Below are 20,422 nucleotides of genomic sequence, written 5' to 3'. Positions count from 1 at the left end.
TTGCTACTTATGGATGTTGTCATCCTTGTTTTCTTCTTATTTTACATATTTCAATAAGAGTAAGATGTTTTTCCATGTATATTTAATGTAGATATGAGATAAGAGTATTTCTCAAAACAATTCCTTTTTTTATTTCAAAAACTAAATTCTGTTTTATCTTACTTTTTTATTCCTTTATTGTATATTCGTCCTTTTTCACATAATCTAAATAATGAATCTTGTGTAGAAATATATAACCAGACAACTACCTGGATCCCCTTCATCGACTACCTGGATCCCCCTGATCGGGACCTTTTTCGTCTACTAGCAAATTGTTTACTGCTCTTTTTAAGTGACTTGGCTGTGTTAATATTCCCGACGCTATTGGTTGATTTTCAAAAACCCAATTGAAAGTCAGCACAGGGTCCTCGGGTAGGGAACATAAAGTTATTTGACCCCCTCTCCCTTTTGTGTATCATCATTTGGTCTGTAAATAATTTTTTGGCTATTGTCTTATCCTTGAAGGATTAAAGTCGCTAGAAGCCTTTGATTTTAACAAAAGATAAATTTACCATAAAATGATATTCCTCTCAAGAACTGCATGATATTTATTGTAATATACAACATAAAAAGAAAATACTAAGCTACAGACCATAGTATGATGACTTTAGAGAAGTTTCACTACTTTTTACAGTTAGAAGAGTAAACTATTTTTATAGAAGCAGAAATATAATCTAAAAAAGGTAATGTTTAGGTTACGGTACCTTTTAATTGACAATAGGTACCGTAAGATTGTGGCTTATCATCTAAAAGAAAAGTTGATAGGTCAATTTCATTATTTGCCAAACAGACTAAAACGCGTTTAAAAAAAATTACATTCAACTGTTAAAGTAATCATGCAAAGTTTTAAATCGATAGGATATTTCTGATATTTTAACGACCATTGATTTCAATTACTGACGTTCTAAGCAAAACAAAATGTAGAAAAGTCTTTCTTTAAAAATAAAAACTTAAACTTTGACTCTTTGATTGTCTGTGTATTTTCTTTCACGTTGTTATTGGTTGTGAGTGAAATTTATTGTGCAAAATATATATATATGTTCAGAGGACAGGGTGTTCAATAGACTATAAAAGTTTTAAAGATTTTTAATCAATATAATAGATTTGAAATCTGCATAAAATTTTAAGGATTTTTTATAAAATTCGTTTTTTATATAATTCTTTATTTAAAGGCGCAAATACGATTTAAGTTAATAAATTTTGACCAATAGGATAGCTGGATTGGAAACTACCTACGCTCTAATTAGTTGAATGATGTACGTCACTTAAGCTTCTCCAATCAGAGCGCAGATAGTTTTCAATCCACCAATCACAGATCTCAAAATTATTTAACTTAATTTGTATTTGCGCCTTAAAATAAAGAATTATATAAAAAACTAATTTTATAAAAAAATCCTTAAAATTTTATGCAGATTTCAAATCTATTATATTGATTAAAAATCTTTAAAACTTTTATAGTCTAGTGTTCAAGTTAGTTAAAACTTGTGGCTATATAAAGGGATCTAAAGGGATAAGACAATGGCAGAATAAATTGATGTACATTCCCATTGATAATAAACATGATTATCCCTTCTGTAGATTAAAATTAGTGGTTGTAACGTTTGAATACTCATTTAATGAATCAACCAATCAAAATTCTTTAAAGTCTCCAAAGATGTTAATCCAACGAATAAGAAAATGTTATTATAAAGCTTTACTTACAATTTTAGTTTTAAAATAGAAAAAGTAAAAAACTGTAGAATGGTTATTTTTTCTAGAGAAGAACCCTCCCCCAAAATTGTGTATATTTTCCCGGTACAAAAAAAATCACTTTGCATGTTGTATACATATTTACAGATAGGTAGATAGACATCCAGTCACTTTAATGAACGAATTAATTAACTATTTTAACATACCTATATTAGCGATGTTCAGACCGACTCTAAATTGTAGATTATATTGATTTTTAAAACTGCAATTAAAGAATGTAACTTAATTTTTAACACCTTTACTGAGAGAGAACCAAATAAATATGAAATCTGAATTTTCAATAAAGCACAAGATCTGGGATATTAGTGAACCAAAAAGATATGCAAACCCAAAAAACAATCGGAAACGGTTCGGCGCTTTTCTCCTATTTTAAACAATGATACTAATTGATAAACACTTTTTAGGGGTTTCATGCATTAATTATTATGAAATATACGTTAAGGCATAAATTAATTGTATATATTTTATTATTTACACCCTGTAGGTATGTTTCTATATATTGGAAACTTTCTTCTTAAATAGATTCTTCAAGTTATGTTTCCCAGGAGATTGCTAGTTCCTTTTGGAAGAATATACATATTTTACCAACCCTTCCTCCCCCCCCTCACAAATAACAAGGTAAACAATCGCATCGTTTTATAGACAGCTTTCTGCGGATTTTAAATATTACATAAATATCATATTACAACCAGTTTTGCTGGCCCCCGAATGTCTAAGAGTTGATTTTATAAGGATATCTGGTCTGTGTCGGTCGTGGTGTTCGGTCAAAGTCGGTTAGGTAGCACCAAAATTAGAAAAAAATCTTTATGAATTTTAATTTCTATATTATTACTTTTGTGTATAAGGTAGATCCCTAAATTTTGTTTAGTGAATACTTAGATATCAATGAGCATACTATATACATATATCATGAATATCGTGGCTTCTATTACAGCTAGAGACCTAAAAAAAATTTTGGTAAATCCTTAAGCAATAATGAACTTCCGTGAATAGTAAGGTCATGACCGTTTGACCACTCCTTGACCGATTTTTGACCGATTTTTGACCGATTTTCTATTTCATAACTGTAGTTTTGTCGTTTTTAAGCTGCCAGTTGCCGAATTTTAAAACAGCTCTAGACCAACCAAACTTTGTATGTAGTATTTTATTGTGATCATAAACAGATAAAAATATTAATTGGCGCCGCCAACCGTCGTTTTACCGCCGTAACCGCCGAAAATGGTTGTTTATTTTATTTGCCGTTTTCTGGCGATAGTCAGAAAAAGTAATTTTTTTGACATGAAAAATAAAAGTTCGTCCTAAAATTTGGATATCCTAGCTTTAAAATTGGCCGCTCTATAGCTGTTTTATTATTTAAAAGTAATTTTCTCTAAAAATACACATGAACCAACAGGAAAAAAAAATACGTCTTTATCTGTAACAGGAGCCGAGATAGAGGGGGGGTTCTTTTAGCCCCCCCCCCCCCCCCCCGATCTGATAAGGTTAGAATTGGGGCCCGATCTGTAAGGGTTAAAAATTTAATTGGAACAATTATCAGTCCTAAAATTAAGGATAGTTCATTTAGTTGAGTGTCAAATCGTTTCAACAATTAATTATGTAATGTACAGAAGGGTTAATTTTGTGTATTAACATTGACGATTTACATCAATTTATCGGCCATTGTCTTATCCCTTTAGATCCCTGACTAAAATTGTCACGTAGATAAAAGTTAACTTTTTTTTCGTGTATTGTCAAAATAAAGAATGTTCTGGTGAAGTTCCATTTTCAAGAATTGCAAGGAAAACAAGGATGATAACCCCTATAATCAGCTAAGCACAATATGTAAAAACAAACATTATTGAGATATCTAAAACAGCCATAACAGTAAATTTCAGGAATAAGGTATAGCTAAATAATAATGGAGGGGGGGGGGGGGCAATAAAATGTTTTTGAATTAATTTCGTTGTTGGTGCTGAATAGATTTTTGGATTCTATCTCAAATATCAATTAAACCGATTTAGCATAAATTGTTCGCATTAAAGTAAATTATTGTTAGCTCACAAATTTCCTATTGGTATTACCGACAAATAAGTAAATTACATACAAAGAAGATTCTCATTGATTTTCCATAGCAACAGATTGAATTAACCGGACGCAATGCCAGATAAAGAATGTTTTTTTTTTATAAATGATTGTCCCGCAGGGCTAGCAAATAGGCCCCGCAGGGTTAGAACCCCCGCCGCTAAACTTCATTTTCTTTCCAAGTTCCAAAAATATACTTATTCAAAAAAAAGATGGTTCTTTTTCTTCGGCACAGACAACATCAAAATGCTAAAAATTATCCTTATAATAAAGTAACAGGAGGGTTTTCTGTCTGTCTATCTGTCTGTATGTATGTATGTATGTACTGAAGGATCTCATTAACAGCTGAACCGATAAAGTTCCCCTTTATAGGGTAGCTTGTCATGGGTCCTGGAAAGGTTTATAACTATTTTGGGGGAGGTCAATTTTAAAATTAATACTCTGTAAGAGTTTTTTAAGTGTATGTAGAATATTAAGTCAATGTAAATCGACGTTGAGTATCTGCGCTTCTAAAAAGAACAATTCTCAACGCAGAGAAGATAAATAGTTTTTCACAAAAAAAGGAAATAACCAAAAACACAAGAAAACAAGGATGACAACATCCATGAAAAGCGCAGCTTAACAATTCAATCGCAGAATATAGACAAACGAACATTAACAAACAATAACAAACTTCTTTAATATTCAGCATTGTTTAAAATTTTTATACAAACAGAATGTTTAATATTGACTGACTTACATTTTTAGACATTAAAGAGTTGTTTCTCCAAGAACATCTATAATACAAAGTAGTACGATGTCTGTCTGTCTGTCTGTCTGTCTGTCCGTCCGTTCGTTCGTCTGAAGCTTAAGATCTCGGTAACCACTGAACCGATCGGATTCTACTCTTGAGGGTATATACCTATTGGTTCTGTAGTGGTTTTAAGCTATTTTCTTGGGGGGTGAGACACCCCTAACCCCCCACAAAAACCAAAAAATCCCCCCCTTTTTTTATTTTGCTCTGGTACAGGCTGCCGCAGGCTGCCCTTTTTATTATTTTTTATTCCAGCATTTATTTTGAATGAAAGAATAGCAACATTCTCTCACTAAAAACAATAAATATTAATTTTTTTATCACCTCTTGGGGCAAAGCCCCTAGAGGCTAGGGGCGAAGCCGCTAGTTATATATATAGTTCCTTGGAATCTGTAAAGAACATATCCCATCATATAACGTTGTAAGATTTTTTTAGTATGTAGCTTCGGATTGAAATACTTAACCGATAGAATTCTCCCTTTAAGAGAAGCTCCACATAGATCTGGGATGGTTTTAGGCTATTTTTCTACAGCCCCTTGTGCCGCTTTTTAAGATAAATTGAGGATTTTTTTGCTAAAAGTCACCTTGCCAATGAGCATACAGTATACAACTTCCTATTTAGTCGGACATAATCTGAAAGACATTGAAATTTCAAGAATTCATGTTAGTAACTCAGCTGTTATTTGAAAAATACGGTCATTTATATTTTGTAAAGATTTCACCATAAATAAAGCTTCTACTCTTATTTTGTGTTTTAAAAAGCCAAAAATTATCATTATAAATAATTGTTACAAATGTGTAGAATTTGTCTCAATTGTAAAAATAATATGAAGTGAAATCGGAATAAATTTATTCAAATACAAAGTTAATTTTGTAAAAGTTGAATTTTCAATTCAATTTATAACTTCACATTTTGTTTGATCGAAATTACGTTGTTAAAATTTTGTAAAAGTTGAGAAAGTTAGTTTCATGTGTGTCTCTACTACAATTCTATTTTATATTTTAAAGTAAAATTTTACCTTTTTTATTGGGTTTTAGAAGAGAGGAAGAGGGGATAATGTGCTGTTTATTACACTAGTCCCTAAAGTTTTATAATGAAGTTTTCTTATTCGTTGGCTAAACAACTCTGGGGACTTTAGTGAATTTTGATCAGTTGATGCACTAAGTTGATTGTTCAAACGTTTTAACTAATTATTTTAATATTCAGAAGGAGTAATTTTGTGTATCATCATTAGGGATGTAAATCAATTAATCGGCCATTGTCTTATCCCTTTAGATCTCTGAAAATTTTCAATTCATTTTTTTTGGCTGTGGTTAAAATTTGTTTATAGTGACAGTAGCTAAAGGTGACTGGAGAACTAGAGGCTACTCTTATATAGTGAATATGTGACCTTAAAGCAAAAAATAAAACAAGACCAATAAAGTGCATAGATGCATGGTTGTATAATTCTTTATATAATTTAACATATTACATTTATGAAAGAATAGAAATGGATCAAAAATGTACAAAGGTTTTCATATACAACCTAAAAAGTAAAAACAAAATGTTATATATTCTTTGTGAATCGAGCAATAAAAAAAATAAACTAGGGTGGGTCGATTTTGGACATTTTTATCTGAGACCAAAGTAGGAATTTGCACGTGATTTTTATTAGTATAATACACCTCTGGATGATTTAAAATTTATCCTAAGTCTAAAAGCCGTTGTCTAGCTATTTTTGAATGTATGTCAAAAAGTTATTGACTCAGAACTATGGCTTTATGGTGCTTCTTAAAAAAGCCATTAGAAGTAAAATCAGAAACTATAATCCGTTAAAAAAAACCTATAATAAATTAAAAATGTTTTTGTTTAATCATTTCTATGGCTAGTAGCAAGATATTTTGAAACGTTCCTGATTCTACTCCTCAAGGTCTCTTCTGGGAGCACTAGGAAGCCATAGTTTTGATTCAAGAAATTTTTTACTTCCATTCAAAAATAGCTATACAATTGTATGTGTGGTAGCCAAAGGTTTTTAGATAAGGTCAGATATTCCCAACTTTTTAAGAGTAGCTATGATATTATACTTTACATATTACTAGCGGATTCACCCCTAAAAGCCTCAAGGGGCATTTTAGGTGGAAAGGGCAAAGTCAACGAACTCCCTTTTTCAAATTGAGTTTTAAAAAGAAAGAGTAATTTTTTTGGAGGGGTCATTTTTTTTGTGAGCTTTACTGTAAAGGAGAACCATAACAGTTCCACTCTTAGTAAGATTCTTCACTAAGATCCTTCACTAAACAAAAGCTTACCACTTTGTATATGTAATAGGATTATTACAGGCATATTATTTGGTTAATATAATAGTTTCCACTAAATTCTATCCAAATATATTTCATCTATGACGACATTTTGTTTTTACGCTTTATTGAACTATCCTGAAAATAATCATTGCTGTGTAAATTTGATTATACATTTTTTAAAGTGAAGCTTTACTATAATTAGGGTCAGTACGTCCGCAACGGTTAGCTCATTTCGTTAATTTAGACATTTTATAATTGTCCTATTGACTTAAAACTTCTTCATAATCAAATAAAATAAAAGTTAGTATGTCTTTAAACAGTATTCTGTATTTAAGTATCAAATTTACTTTAAATTTTGTCCAAATTTACATATTTATTATGCTTATTCAAGAAAGAATCAGCACTCTACAAGTGTTAATGATCATTTGTCCAACCATTTCAGTTCTTCACTTTTATGGATGTTGTCATTGATACATACACAAAACTACCTCTTCTGTAGATTTCAATCAGTGTGGTTGAAATGTTTGAACACTCAACTTATTAAACCAACAAATCAAAATTCAAGTTCTAAAGTTATTTAGCTGACGAAAAAGAAAACGACAAAATAAGACTTTTGAGACCAGAGGTGCATTCTTAAAAAAATTTTGCTCCACTAATCGCTTAGTGGGGTAAAATTGTTTTTGTGAAAAATCCTCTAAAATCCCCCAAAAATCTACAAAAATTAAATAAAATCTTATGTTCATAACCCTTCTATGATTTTGTTTAATTTTTGTAGATTTTTAATGTGATTTTGGTAGATTTTTCACGAAAACAATTTTGCCCAACTAAGCAATTAGTGGGGCAAATTTTTTTTAAGAATCCACCTCAGTTTAATTAACAGTCCATTGTTCCCTCTCTCTCTCTGATCTATACTCATATCTTTAAATTTAAAGTTAAAAATCATATTTTAGAAAATAAAACAATGCATTGATTTTATGTTATATTTCAAAATTTATTATTTTAAACAATTCATGTTAAAATTTTACATTACAATTCCTTTTGATACATTTGATAATGGTAACATTTCAATAAAGGATATTGCATTATACAAAAATACAAATTGTAAGGATGTATTTTACTATAGCTGCTCGCTTTATCATACATTTGGTTTATTTTTGTCAGAAACTTTGGGGGTTTTCATAGTTAAATATCTTGAAAATTAGATAAAACTAATAAAACGCCCATTGTTCATGCATGTGGTTGCGTTATGGTATTAGATATAGTATGGTTGTTATCCAAATAGGATATAGTATGGTACTCATGTGTAGTTTTGAGATCTTAGAAGTCGAACTCCATCTCGTCTCCGTGCATCAGGTTCATGACCAGGGGGTACAGTTGGTCCTCGGTCAGGTTGGTCTGCTCCAGGATTTTCTCCAGGGGGCCGAAGTTGGCCTCGAGCTTCTCCTTGACGTCCTTGTACATGCAGGACCTCATCTTGCTGTACTTGATGCATCTCATGTAGGTCTTGATCTGGGCAACATTAGCGTAGCCGGGGAAGTTGTAGCTCTCCATGTAGTCGGAGGGGATACCCTGGGCGTACTCGACGCAAGTGTCGATGTCATTCTCAACTCTCTCCTTCAGCCACTTGTCAACCTTGAACTGGTTCATGTACTGCTTCTGGGCTCTAGCATCAAGCTCGTTGTTGTCGTTAAGGATGCCGCACTCCTTTAGAACACAGGTCATGTTGCCGATCTTCTCTTGCATCTGCTGCTGCTGATCCTTGACCTTGTCGGCAAGTCTGTCTCCAATGTCCAGAGAAACGGGGAGGGTGACGGCAGTGTCGGCCTGTCTCTTGTTGCGGCTCAGGAGCTCAGCCATTCTCTCCCTGTAGCTGGAGGCGGGGGTGTCCATCTGCTTCATCTTGTACTCCATCATGCTCTTCATGAAGTCATCCTCGTTAAAGTTGGACATTTTGTCCATCTTGTAGCTGTCAAAGTCCATGTCCATGCCGTTCTTCTCAAACATCTTCTGCATCATGACCTTCTTCATCATCTTCTCCATCCAGGCGTTGCTGTTGCTGCTCTCGTAGCTGCTGCTGGAGTGCTTGTTGAACATCTCGTTGAAGATGTGCTCGTACTTGTTGTTGTTGTTGTTGTTGTAGCTGTGGTAGCCATGGTTGTTGTTGTTGGACATCATCTTGAAGAGGAACATGATCTTGTTGTTCTCCATATCCTCGGCATTGCTCAACAAGGTGTTGATGAATCTAAATATTGGATAAGTTTAACAAGTTGGAAAAGGTGAAACTGAAATACCTTTTTGCAAAGACAAAAAATATAAGAAATATTAAGAACATTGAAACAGAATTATCTAGGAGATTTTTTTTAATCTTCTTGAATTGGAAATATTTACTATAGGATTTGTATGAAAATAAAGAGAAAAAATTTAATTTTTTTAATTTGTGGAAAAAGTAAACACTAAAAACTTTTTTTCAAAAAGGCATAAAAAATTCTAAGGTCAATCAATGGAGATTTTACATGAAACAGAAATTATAAATTTTGTTTTAAAAAAAGTATTTTTAAAGAGAATTCAAAATATTGAAAGTTGAACATAATCTAAACATACGCATTGCCATGTTTTTCTTTACCTGTAAGTGGACTTGAAAGGGGGAAGGCTGAGTTCAGGGGCATCAACCTGGTTGCACTTAGCCACGGCCTTCTTCATGTTGACCATGTACTGCTTCATGTTCTCCTCGCCCCAGCAGGACTCCTGGGCCTTCATCTCAGCCCAGTGCTTGTATGTTGACCATTCGCTGGCGATACCGCCACTGCCGCCTCTGGCGTAGGCCACAGCAGACACTGACAGGATTACTGCCAGAAGTTTCATCATTTTCAGTGTCTCTCTACAAAATTAAAATTATCTTTGTTTGCTTCGTTAAGTCTTAAAATTTTATTTTCTAAAATTGAACAGTTTCTTTCATTTTATTTCTTTATAAATTTGTAACTCAAGCAAAATAAAAGATTTCATACTTCTACTATTAAAGATTTAAACTGTTAAGGTATTAACTTGTTCAAAAATAAAGAATTTAAATGTCTTTTAAAAAGTTGAAAACAGATGATTGAAATAAAATTAAGCAAAAATTTTGTCAAAATGCAGCTTTAACTTTTCTTATTTCAGTAAATATTATAAATTTGCAAGCCAAAAGTAGCTGTCAAATATACTTCTTTGTTAGTGAAGAAAAATATTTGGTAATGTTAGCTGTTACCTGTTGTCTGGTCAGAAGCCGACTGATACCCTCAACCATCCTGACATCCTTTTTATACCCGACAGCCGCCCGGCAAAATTAGACGCCTAACCAAAATGTTTTCTCTTTGCGTCCCCTTCTTTAATTTTTAAATTTATTTTTAGACTTTCCCATTCCCCCTTTCTTTTCTATAATAGAAAAGTATTTAAAAAAACATAATTTAGGCTTATTTTCTATTATCATTATAAAAGAAAGAATAATTTGTTTACAAATTTTATTATGTAAATTTAAATTTTTTTATGTTTCATTATAAATATTGTTTGTACTATTAGAAAATGAGGCAAAAAAGGGAAGGCAGCTAAGCTAAGGTGCATTTTAAACCATTTACTTCCTAGTGCGCTTTTCTTCCCTATTCGCCACAAAGAACCATGAAGCCCCCTAAGCTGCGTCCTGACCCCCCGTTAGAATACTTTTACCCACCACCTTTCAGAAAAATGATAATTCATCCCCTAGCAATTGAGCTTTCTAAAAGCAAAAGCACTCGTTTTCCAGAGAGAGAGAGCGGACAATTGGCTGTTTATTACACTAGTCCCCAAAGTTTTATAATAATGTTTTCTTATTCGTTGGCTTCACAACTTTGAGGACTTTAGTGAATTTTAATTGGTTGATTAATTAAGTTGTTTAAACGTTTCAACTAATAATTTTAAAATGCAGAAGGGGTAATTTAATGTATCATTATTGGGGATGTACATCATCAATTAAACTGCCATTGTCTTATCCCTTTAAATCCCTGAAAAGCACTTGTTTTCTCTTTTTATCCTCAGCATTCCCTTTTATTTGGTTCTTTAATAATTGTTTTCTTCTCCCCTCACTCAAATATTCACCCCTCTCTTTTAAGTTATTTTTGTTATGGTTGCGCCGGGTTTACAGATTTGAACGCCTAATAGGAAGATATACATAAAAATTCACATTTGTACTTAATGGATAAAAGTTTAAACATGCTGATTATATTTACTTTTTGAACAATTTTTTTTTGATTCTTTGATTATCCTATTTATCTAATTGATGGAATTATGATTCCTATTAAATTAAGGTACAATTTTATAAGCGAAGCATCTCTTTAATCAAGTCCTCAAAATGTATCCTTTACACAGTATCCGGTATTTAAGAAGTTTTGCAAAAAAATTACTTACTATTTTGTTTAGACTGGTGCATTAATATTCAGATTATTCAGTTATGACACTCTACAAAAATTAAAGTTCGTTTTCCTGCCATACTTAAATTAAACAGCCACCTCCTAATTGAATACGGTTGATTTTTGGATTTCTTAAAAGCGAAGCTTTTCCATAATTAGAACACAGTAATAGTGTCTGACTGATTATGACGTAACAAAAAAAATTAGCCAATGCGAGGCCACTATAAATTTTACCATTGGTCAATAACGGCCTCTCATTGGCTAATTTTTTTTGTTGCGTCATAATCAGTCAGACACTATTACTGTGTTCCTATAATTAGGGTCGGTCCGTGTGTCCGTCATTCAGAGATGGATAGGTTTTTTAGTTAATTTAAGCATGTTAGAAATTATTTTTTACTTTTTCAACAACAAATTTTATGTGATCCAATTATCCGATTGTTCTGATTTTTGGTGTACTGATTCCTGGGACAACAAAGTACAATATTAAAAGCAAAGCAACTCTATAATCAAGTCCTAAAAATATAAGTAAGTTCAACTCCATAAACATTATCCTGTATCAAGCAGTTTTTCAACTAATTTAATTACAATTTTGCTTCCACTTATTCAGTTCTGACAGTTTTAATGTCCGTTTGTCCTACCATTTCAGTGCTACACTTTTATGGATGTTGTCATCCTTGTTTACTTTATTATGAACTAGCATCTACGCCCCTAGCTTCTAGGGGATCTGCTTTGAAGGGACAGAGAAGGGATAGAAGAATAGCTTAAAACATACTAAGGTTGAAATCTAAAACTAAACAGAGAAAGAACATTACAGGACCAATGTAAAGCTTACTTAATACAAAGACCCAATCGGTTCAATGGTTATTGCGATCCTAAGCGCCAGACTAAAAATACATCAATCCTTATAATAAAGTAAAAGGATGTTTGTATGTTTGTTTGTCTGTACCGAAGGATCAGACGTGAACCAGTGAACTGATCGGGTTCTCCTTAACAGGGTAGCTTCTCTTAGGTCCCGGGAAGGTTTATATCTATTTTGGGGGAGGGGTTACCACCATCACAAAAGAAATTGTCCCAAGAAAAAAATGCCAACCCACTCAAAAAAAGTTACATTTTTTTAAACTAAAATAAAAAATGTGTTTTATTTCGGTTTTGTAATTCAACCCCCCCTCCTCAAGGGCCCCTAGGGCGTCGCTGCTGTTACTTAATGCAATAGGATAGGAAAATTGCAATTTTTTGTTTCAGATTTTCTTATGCATCAACAAAGCAAATGACCTCTCCCCCTACCCTCCCCCATCCTTTAGCTTCAAAACTCTTACAGTAATAGGGTAATAGACCAAGCCAAAGTGGTGGAGACCCATTTTTTTGCTAACAAATTGCTTTCTGTTCTTTTGTAAGGACTTTATATTTCCGACGCAATTAGCTGATTTCAAATGTCCGTACTAGAAGTTACAAATAGCTCATGCCACTTCTATTATTTTACTTTGATAGCCTAACTATGTCAAATTTCATTTTTCTGTTAAGGATTTTAAGAAGGCTATCAAAAACTGTAGGCTAGAGGGATAAGACAATGGACGACAAATTTATCTATATCCCCAATGATCAAATTAACCTTCTGTAGATTATAATTAGTGGCTAAAACGTCACTCAACCTAATGAACAAACCAATCAAAATTCATAATAGTCCTCAAAGTTGTTAAGCTAACGAATAAGAAAACGTCATTATGTCTTATGACACTTCGGAGACCGGTGTAATAATCAGCCCAATGTCTTATTCCACCCTGGCACCTTTCTAAAACATCGTATTAGAGAGGCGATTTTAAAAATATGCACGCTTTCTTTATCGTTTGTTGTTCTATCATTGTCATATAGGTCAGAAATTGTACACTATATGCTGCCTATTCAGATCAACCCACATCCATATATCAGGGATTAAAAGGGATAAGACAATGGCCGATAAATTTATATACATCCCTAATGATGATACACAAAATTACTTCTTAAATAGATTGAAATTTGTGGTTGATACGTTTGACCACTCAACTTAATGAAGCAACCAACCAATATTCACTAAATTCTTTGGGGACTAGTGTAATTAACAGCCCATTGTCCCCTCTCTCTCTGCATTGTCATATAGGTCAGAAAATGTACACTATTAGGATCAACCCTCATCCATATATATTCTATAATAAAAAGTAGTAAGGTATTTTTGTGTGTAGCGAAGGATCTCGCTAACCACTGAGCCGATAACCCCTTTACAGTATAGCTGTTCCTAGGTCCTGGTAAGGTTTATACCTATTTTATGGGAGAATACCACCACCCTCCACCCCCCCCCCCACCTCTAATTTTTACTCTTTCTTTTTGAAACTAAAATAAAAATGATGGAAGCCTCTAGGGGAGTAGCCACTAGTTAATATATAAAATGAAAGTGATCAGATGCTATCAGCTTTTCAAAGGAGATAATGGGAAAGAGAAATTTGCTTCAAGTCGGGCCTGAGTCTTTAAACAGTTGGAAAAATGAGTTGAACATTTTTTACTTAAGCGTTGTAATTGAGTTTTATGGATCTAAATTTCTTTTTAAAAAGTGAAGCCCTGAAACAGTAGGACAAACTAATATTAAAACTTGTAGAGTGTCAAAAAAGGAAAAGCAGAATATTAATGTATAAGTCTAAACTAAATTGTAAGTAAATTCGTTGAAATTAAATACAGGATGCTGTTTAAGGACAGACCTACATTTTTAAAACTTGATTCTATAGATTTTACGCTTATAATATTGTACCTTGTTGTATCAGTAATCCAAAAATAATATGAATATGATAATTATATCACAGGAAATGTTTTGTGTGGAAAAGGTTAAAAAGCAACATGTTTCAAATGGACGTACTTACTTATGGTATAGATTATAGAGTTATAGAGTTGCTATGCTTCCTAAATTGTTCCTAACTAAAAATCATCATGCAAAGTTTGAAATCGATAGGATAATTCTAACCTGTTTAAATTAACGCAAAGTGCTAACTGCCTGTGACGGACGGTCCAACCCTAACTATAGAAAAGCTATGCTTTAAAAAAAGAAAACAGTATCTTCAGTATACACTAATCAATTCATTTTCTAATCTACTAAAATGGGCGATAGACCTAACTTACTATGGGCGCAACCAACCGTTATATTTTTTATGCATGTCAAAAGGTGTTTCAAAAACTTTTTAAAAAACATAGCTTTAAAAAGCTTTTAATTCGAGAAAGCTTTATCTTTAAAAAAGACATGACATGGAAAATTTTTCCCATACTTGAATTAGAAATTGCGAAGTTTTTTTTTGTTGCAAAAATATGAGTTATATAACCATATTTTGCGCTATGTTTGTCTGTGTGTGTGTGTGTTGATGTGAAAATTGGTTCCTAGCCGGCACTCGCTTAGTAACACAAAAATCAGACGCGTCTTTATCCCCTTTCCACTCCCCCTTATGGCCATAAAAAAAGGAAGAAATAAGGGGGAGGGTGGGGTTGGTACCTTTGTGTTTTGAAAATAATAAAGGAAGTGCTTAAATGCTTGAGATGTGGTTAACTCTTTAAAAACTAAATGCATTAGTCTATACATGAACAAGGATGACAACATTCATAAAAGCGAAGCACTGAAACGGTAGGACAAACGGACATTAACACTTGTATAGTGTCAGAACGGAATAAACATAATATAAATGTATAAGAGTCAAAGCAAAATTGTAAGTAAATTTGTTGAAAAACTGCTTGATTCAGGATAATGTTTATGGACATACTTACATTTTCAGGACTTGATTATAGAGTTGCTTCGCTTATTACATGATACTTTGTTGTCCCAGAAATCAATATACCAAAAATCAGATTAATCGGATGATTAGATCACATAAAAATTAGTTGTTAAAAAAGTTAAAAATCAACATGTTTAAAATGGACGTACGGACATTTTGGTGATGATTATAGAGTTGCTATGCTTTCTAAATCGTACCTAACTACTAAAGAAATTACCATGCAAAATTCGAAATCGACAGGACAATTCTAACATGCCTAAATTAACGAAAAAGCTATCCGTTATGGACGTACGGACGGACGTACGGACGAATCGACCCTAATTATAGAAAAGCCTCGTTTTTTTTAAAATTATGCTGAATATTTAAACATTTCAAAGGCTGATAATAAGCAAACAAATCTACCAATTTTATATATTTTTTAGAATAGAATTAAGTAAGAGGTAGGGATCTATAGGGATAAGACAATAGCCGACAAATTGATGTACATTGTACATCCCCGTTGATTATACAAACAATTGCCCCTTCTGTAGAATACAATTAATGGTTGAAACGTTTGGACACTAAATTTGATCCAACCAATCAAAATTAACTGAAAGTCCCCAAAGTTATTAAGCAAACGAATAAGAAAACTCTATTAAAAAATATTGGGGACTAGTGTAATAAACAGCCCTTTGTCCCCTGTCCCTCTGAGTCATGTAAAGTGTACAACAGAAATAAACAAACAAAATAAAATACAGACAAATAAACACAGATGAAAGAAAATTTATAGATTTTATTTAAAGTTAGAAGGAGATTTTTTTTTAAGTACTCGTAGATTAATTTCATTTTTCAACTTAAAAAGTTGATTTTTTTGGAAAAATATCTGTTGCTTATCACCTTTTACTAAAACCAGATCAGCACCTATAAAAAGCTTCACTGTAAAGGAGAACCATATTAGTTCAGCGGTTAGCGAGATTCTTCGCTACAGACAAAGAAAATGCTTACTACTTTATACAATAACTACTTTGTATTATAGAAAATTGTTATTACTCTATTTACTAAAACAAATTTGTGTCACAGCTTAAAGAAATGTTTGTGGGCATTAAAGAAAGTTATAAAACGATTTACTACCTAAAAAAGAACCAAAAATTACAATTTAGAATTAGTACCCTAAAAGTCCCTCAAATTTACAAAATTATCTAGAAACCCAACACATTAAACAAGTATGACTTAATCCAGAAACTATCAAATATTTGTTTACAAATCTTAAAATTAATTTGATCAAAAATCTTATGAATAACACAAGCTTAATATGTTTAATGGTTAAAGATTTGCTACGCTACGATATCCCAAACTGTTATTGATTTTTTTTATTATAAATATGTATTATTATTATTGGCTATTCGTCAAACAGTGCCGCTAGTCATACCGACGCCAGAAATGACCTAATATATGGGAAAGCTACGGTTTAGAAAAGAAGAGAATAGAAGATTTGGGGCCCCAAAAGGTTCAATGCTTTGTCTGTAAATAAGTTTCACAACATATACCTATATGGTGCACATACATTCAAGCAGAAATGTATCATGACATGATTAATGTTCCTAATGATTTTAAAATTTCCAATGAAGATTAGAACGTTCTTGGACTATTTAAAATATGTGTTACATAATTTTTACTTTTATAAAGATTTACTAGCAAACTTACATTTTGTGTTAAAGTATATTCTGATTATAAATATTAAAAAAAGCTTTCTATAACTGTTAACAGTTTTATTGCATATATTTATTCGTTTTGTCTGATTTTTCAGCCTCGCTTTCACAGAAATTTTTAGTCATTCCCAAGTTGCATTGTGTTTATAACGAGTATTCGATTTGAACCCCCGGCCTCCTCCCTTCATTCCAAGTTATCTTGCTACACTTTACTTTTTTCTGTTTTTAATAAACAGCCCACTTACACCTCTCTCCCTTCATCTTTGCAAGAGTTTCAAGGATAGTACAATAAAAGAAAATGTATTTTTTTCCTATTTGTATGTAAAAATATGCCTTTGGTTGAGAGAAAGAAGATTAATTGGGTATAGTTCCTTTCGTGGCAACGCCTCTAAAGGGGCATTTCTTCCTATTTTCACAGCAGCTTGTGATAGGTTATTTTAGGTTAAGTTAGATCATTGCCCCGCAGGATTAGAGCCCCCCGAAGGAGCTAGAAATAGGAGCAAATTTACTGTGAAAATACGACGAAACGCCCCTTAAGAGGCGTTATCGCGAAAGGGACAACTATAACCGATAAATTTTACAATAATTATCCATTTCCTCCCTGATCTTTGCGCACAATAAAAGCCATTAAAGGCGTACCGAGAATTAGAAAGCAGGGGGCGAGCTTACCTAAGAAAATGCTTAACAAAGGAAAAAAAACAAGGTTAAAAATTTACATAAAGACAAGGAATGATTTTTTTCGCACAATATTTGTAAGAGCTGAACGAACGAGTGAGTTGTAGAGTAAGAGAGTCTTCTTTATAATGTAGGAGACAAAGAGTCTAAAAAATCAGCCATGTGACGTCATAAAAATGAGGGAGATGAGAGATAAGTGGGAAAGAAAACCCCTACAAAAAGAGATGGACACCCACAAAATTTTAATATTAAATTTGTTTAAATTTTATTATAGAGTAGCTGCACTACTAAAAATAGATCAATAGTACATTAGAATTGGAAGGTGGGGAGTAAAAACCATCAATTAACTGTCAGGACATTTTTTAATTATTATTATCTAAAAATCACGCTCCTACACTTTCTTTTTTCTACCTACTAAAATAAGAAGCAAAACGATTGAGAACAAATAAGTTGATAAAAATTGTATTTAAATTCTCTCCTGTTTTATAAAGAAGCAAGGTTTTTTGGTCTAAAGATTTCAGTAACTAATGAACTGATTGAGTTATCCTTTTTAGGGAAGCTTCATATTGATCCTGTTCTGGTTTTAGGCTATTCTATTTTATCCTTTTATCCTTGGGATGGTTTTAGGCTAATTAATACGCTCTTCCTACCCCTGGAACCACAGAGCCCATAGATGCTAAGGGCAATATCATAGTACTCGGCAGCTGTTGAGGCTATCAAAAGCCTGCTGCTCTATCATCTAAACAGCTGCCAAATTATAAATCTGTCCAAAGCCCTTTTATACTTTTTTAGACCATCTGAAGAGTCGCCTTAAAACGGTTAAGTTGTCATTGCCATTTTTTTAAAAAGAAAACTGCTGCTACTCGCCTATAAAAACTATGGATTACTTAAGAATAAGAATTATAAGGATACCAAAAAGTCGGGACAAATCACTCTAGACAGTTTGAATTTTTTTCAGAGAACCCAGTAAAAGTGTCTGACTATGACGTCAGAAAAAAATAACAATTAACCAATGAGAGACCGCTATATATTTTACCATTGGTCAATTACAGTGAATACTGGCTTCTCATTGGTTAATTGTTATTTTTTTCTGACGTCATAGTTCGACACTTTTACGAGGTTCTTTTTCAGATCCCCCGTTTTACGACAATTTCCTGGATTTTTTTTTGCGAATTTTCCCTTAAAGCCTGCAACATATAATTTGCCATAGCTAAACAAATATTTTCACATCGCCAGACCAGCATATGGTTTATTAATATTTTTTTAAGCTTAGCTTTTCTAATTTCTATTCGGATCGTCAATATGATTACTGGTACGTCCGGCTCACCGTACAAATTTTTTTTACTTTTTAAATCTAAAATACAAAAATTTAAGTTGATCAAAGCCTGGTTCATTACCTTTTGGCGAAAAGCCCCTAGAGACAAGAGGCGAAACCGCTAGTAAAACAAACACTAGTAACGACGACTTATTTCTCATATCATAAACAGCTTTCCGTGGATATAAATTGATAAGATTAAAACCCCGAAATGGTGAAGGCATTTGCTTGCAGACGAAAAGGGTCTCCACCACTTGGGCTGGTAGTTATCTGGATTACACATCTATAATTAAAAATTTATTTTCTTGTAACTGGAAAAATTATCTCAAAAATAAGCAATGTGACGTCATAGAAATGAGAGAGATGAGAGGAAAAGTAGGCAAGAAACCCCCTAAAAAAGAGATGGATAATCACCTATTTTTATGACGTCACATGGCTGATTTTGAGAGACTTTGTAACGCTACATGTTATTAGAAACGCCGCCATTGTAATTATGTTTATTATTTTATTAGTTTGTCAGTCTGATTTGTTAAGTTTCGCTACTTATGGCTGTCACCCATGTTTTTAAATGCGAAGCTTTTCTGTAATTTTTGTTAATTTAGGCATGTTAGAATTGTCCTATCAAAATTAACATGATGATTCCTGCAGTTTGATTTAGAAAGCGTAGCAACTCTATAAACTTTAACAGAATGTCCGAACGTCCATTTTAAACATGTTGATTTTTAATTTATGTAATAGAATTTTTTTATGTCATATAATCATCCAATTGATATGATTTTTAGTATGCTGATTCCCGGGACAACAAAGTACAATATTATAAACGAAGCAACTCTATAATCAAGTCCTAAAACTGTAAGTATGCCCATAACAATTTCCTGTATCAAGCAGTTTTTGAACAAATTTACTTACAATTTTGGTTCAGCTTTTATATAATTTATATTCTGATTATTCGTTTCTGACACCATACAAGTGTTAATGCTCTTTTGTCCTACCGTTTCAGAGCTTCGCTTTTATGGATGTTGTCATCCTTGTTTTTCTGCAAATGATGTTGCTAACTCTACTTAAATATGTGTACTCATAGTTGGGAGTCTAAACCAAAACAATGTCGAGATCTAGAAATAAGACAATGGCCAATAAATTGATGTATATCACAAATTATGACCGATAAAATTACCCCTTCAGTATATTAAAAATAATAAACCAACCAATCAAAATTCCCTAAAAGTACCCAAAGTTGTAAAGCCAACGAATAAGAAAACTTTATTGTAATAAACAGCCCATTGTCCCCTCTCTCCCTGGTAGCAATGTTTTAGATTCATAAAACCAAAGTTAACCGACCAGACAGACGAACATTGACAGCAGAGGTAGATTCTTAAAAAAATTGCCCCACTAATCGCTTAGTGGGGCAAAATTGTTTTCATGAAAAATCCTCCAAAATCACATAAAAAATCTACAAAAAAAATAAATGAAATATTATGTTCATAACCCTTCTATGATTTTGTTTATTTTTTGTAGATTTTTAATGTGATTTTGGTGGATTTATCACGAAAACAATTTTGCCTCACTAAGGGATTAGTGGGGCAAACTTTTTTTAAGAATCCACCTCAGGTCTCTGCAGCCGCGCGTCA

The 20,422-nt window shown here is 32.7% G+C and overlaps 2 protein-coding genes across 3 annotated transcripts in view; one reads left to right on the top strand and one right to left on the bottom strand.

The window, feature by feature from the left end:
• The window catches only part of LOC145304892 (neo-calmodulin-like), a 96,234-nt gene that overhangs the window by 52,427 nt on the left and 23,385 nt on the right, over positions 1 to 20,422 (top strand). The gene's annotated exons all lie outside the window — the stretch shown is intronic.
• On the bottom strand, positions 7,886 to 10,292 carry LOC145304875 (uncharacterized). Its single transcript, XM_080146712.1, has 3 exons — positions 10,161 to 10,292; positions 9,543 to 9,797; positions 7,886 to 9,161 (listed from the first exon to the last, which is right to left on the bottom strand). The coding sequence occupies exons 2-3, from the start codon at positions 9,782 to 9,784 to the stop codon at positions 8,237 to 8,239; spliced, it is 1,167 nt and encodes a 388-aa protein (XP_080002838.1). The 5' UTR covers positions 9,785 to 9,797; positions 10,161 to 10,292; the 3' UTR covers positions 7,886 to 8,236.

Source organism: Acartia tonsa, chromosome 2 (genome assembly GCF_053477335.1).
Source record: "Acartia tonsa isolate MP-2025a chromosome 2, ASM5347733v1, whole genome shotgun sequence".
In the NCBI taxonomy this organism is placed as follows: Eukaryota; Metazoa; Arthropoda; class Copepoda; order Calanoida; family Acartiidae; genus Acartia; species Acartia tonsa.
The sequence above is the reverse complement of the archived record's forward strand: the minus strand, read 5'-3'. Positions and strand labels throughout refer to the sequence as shown.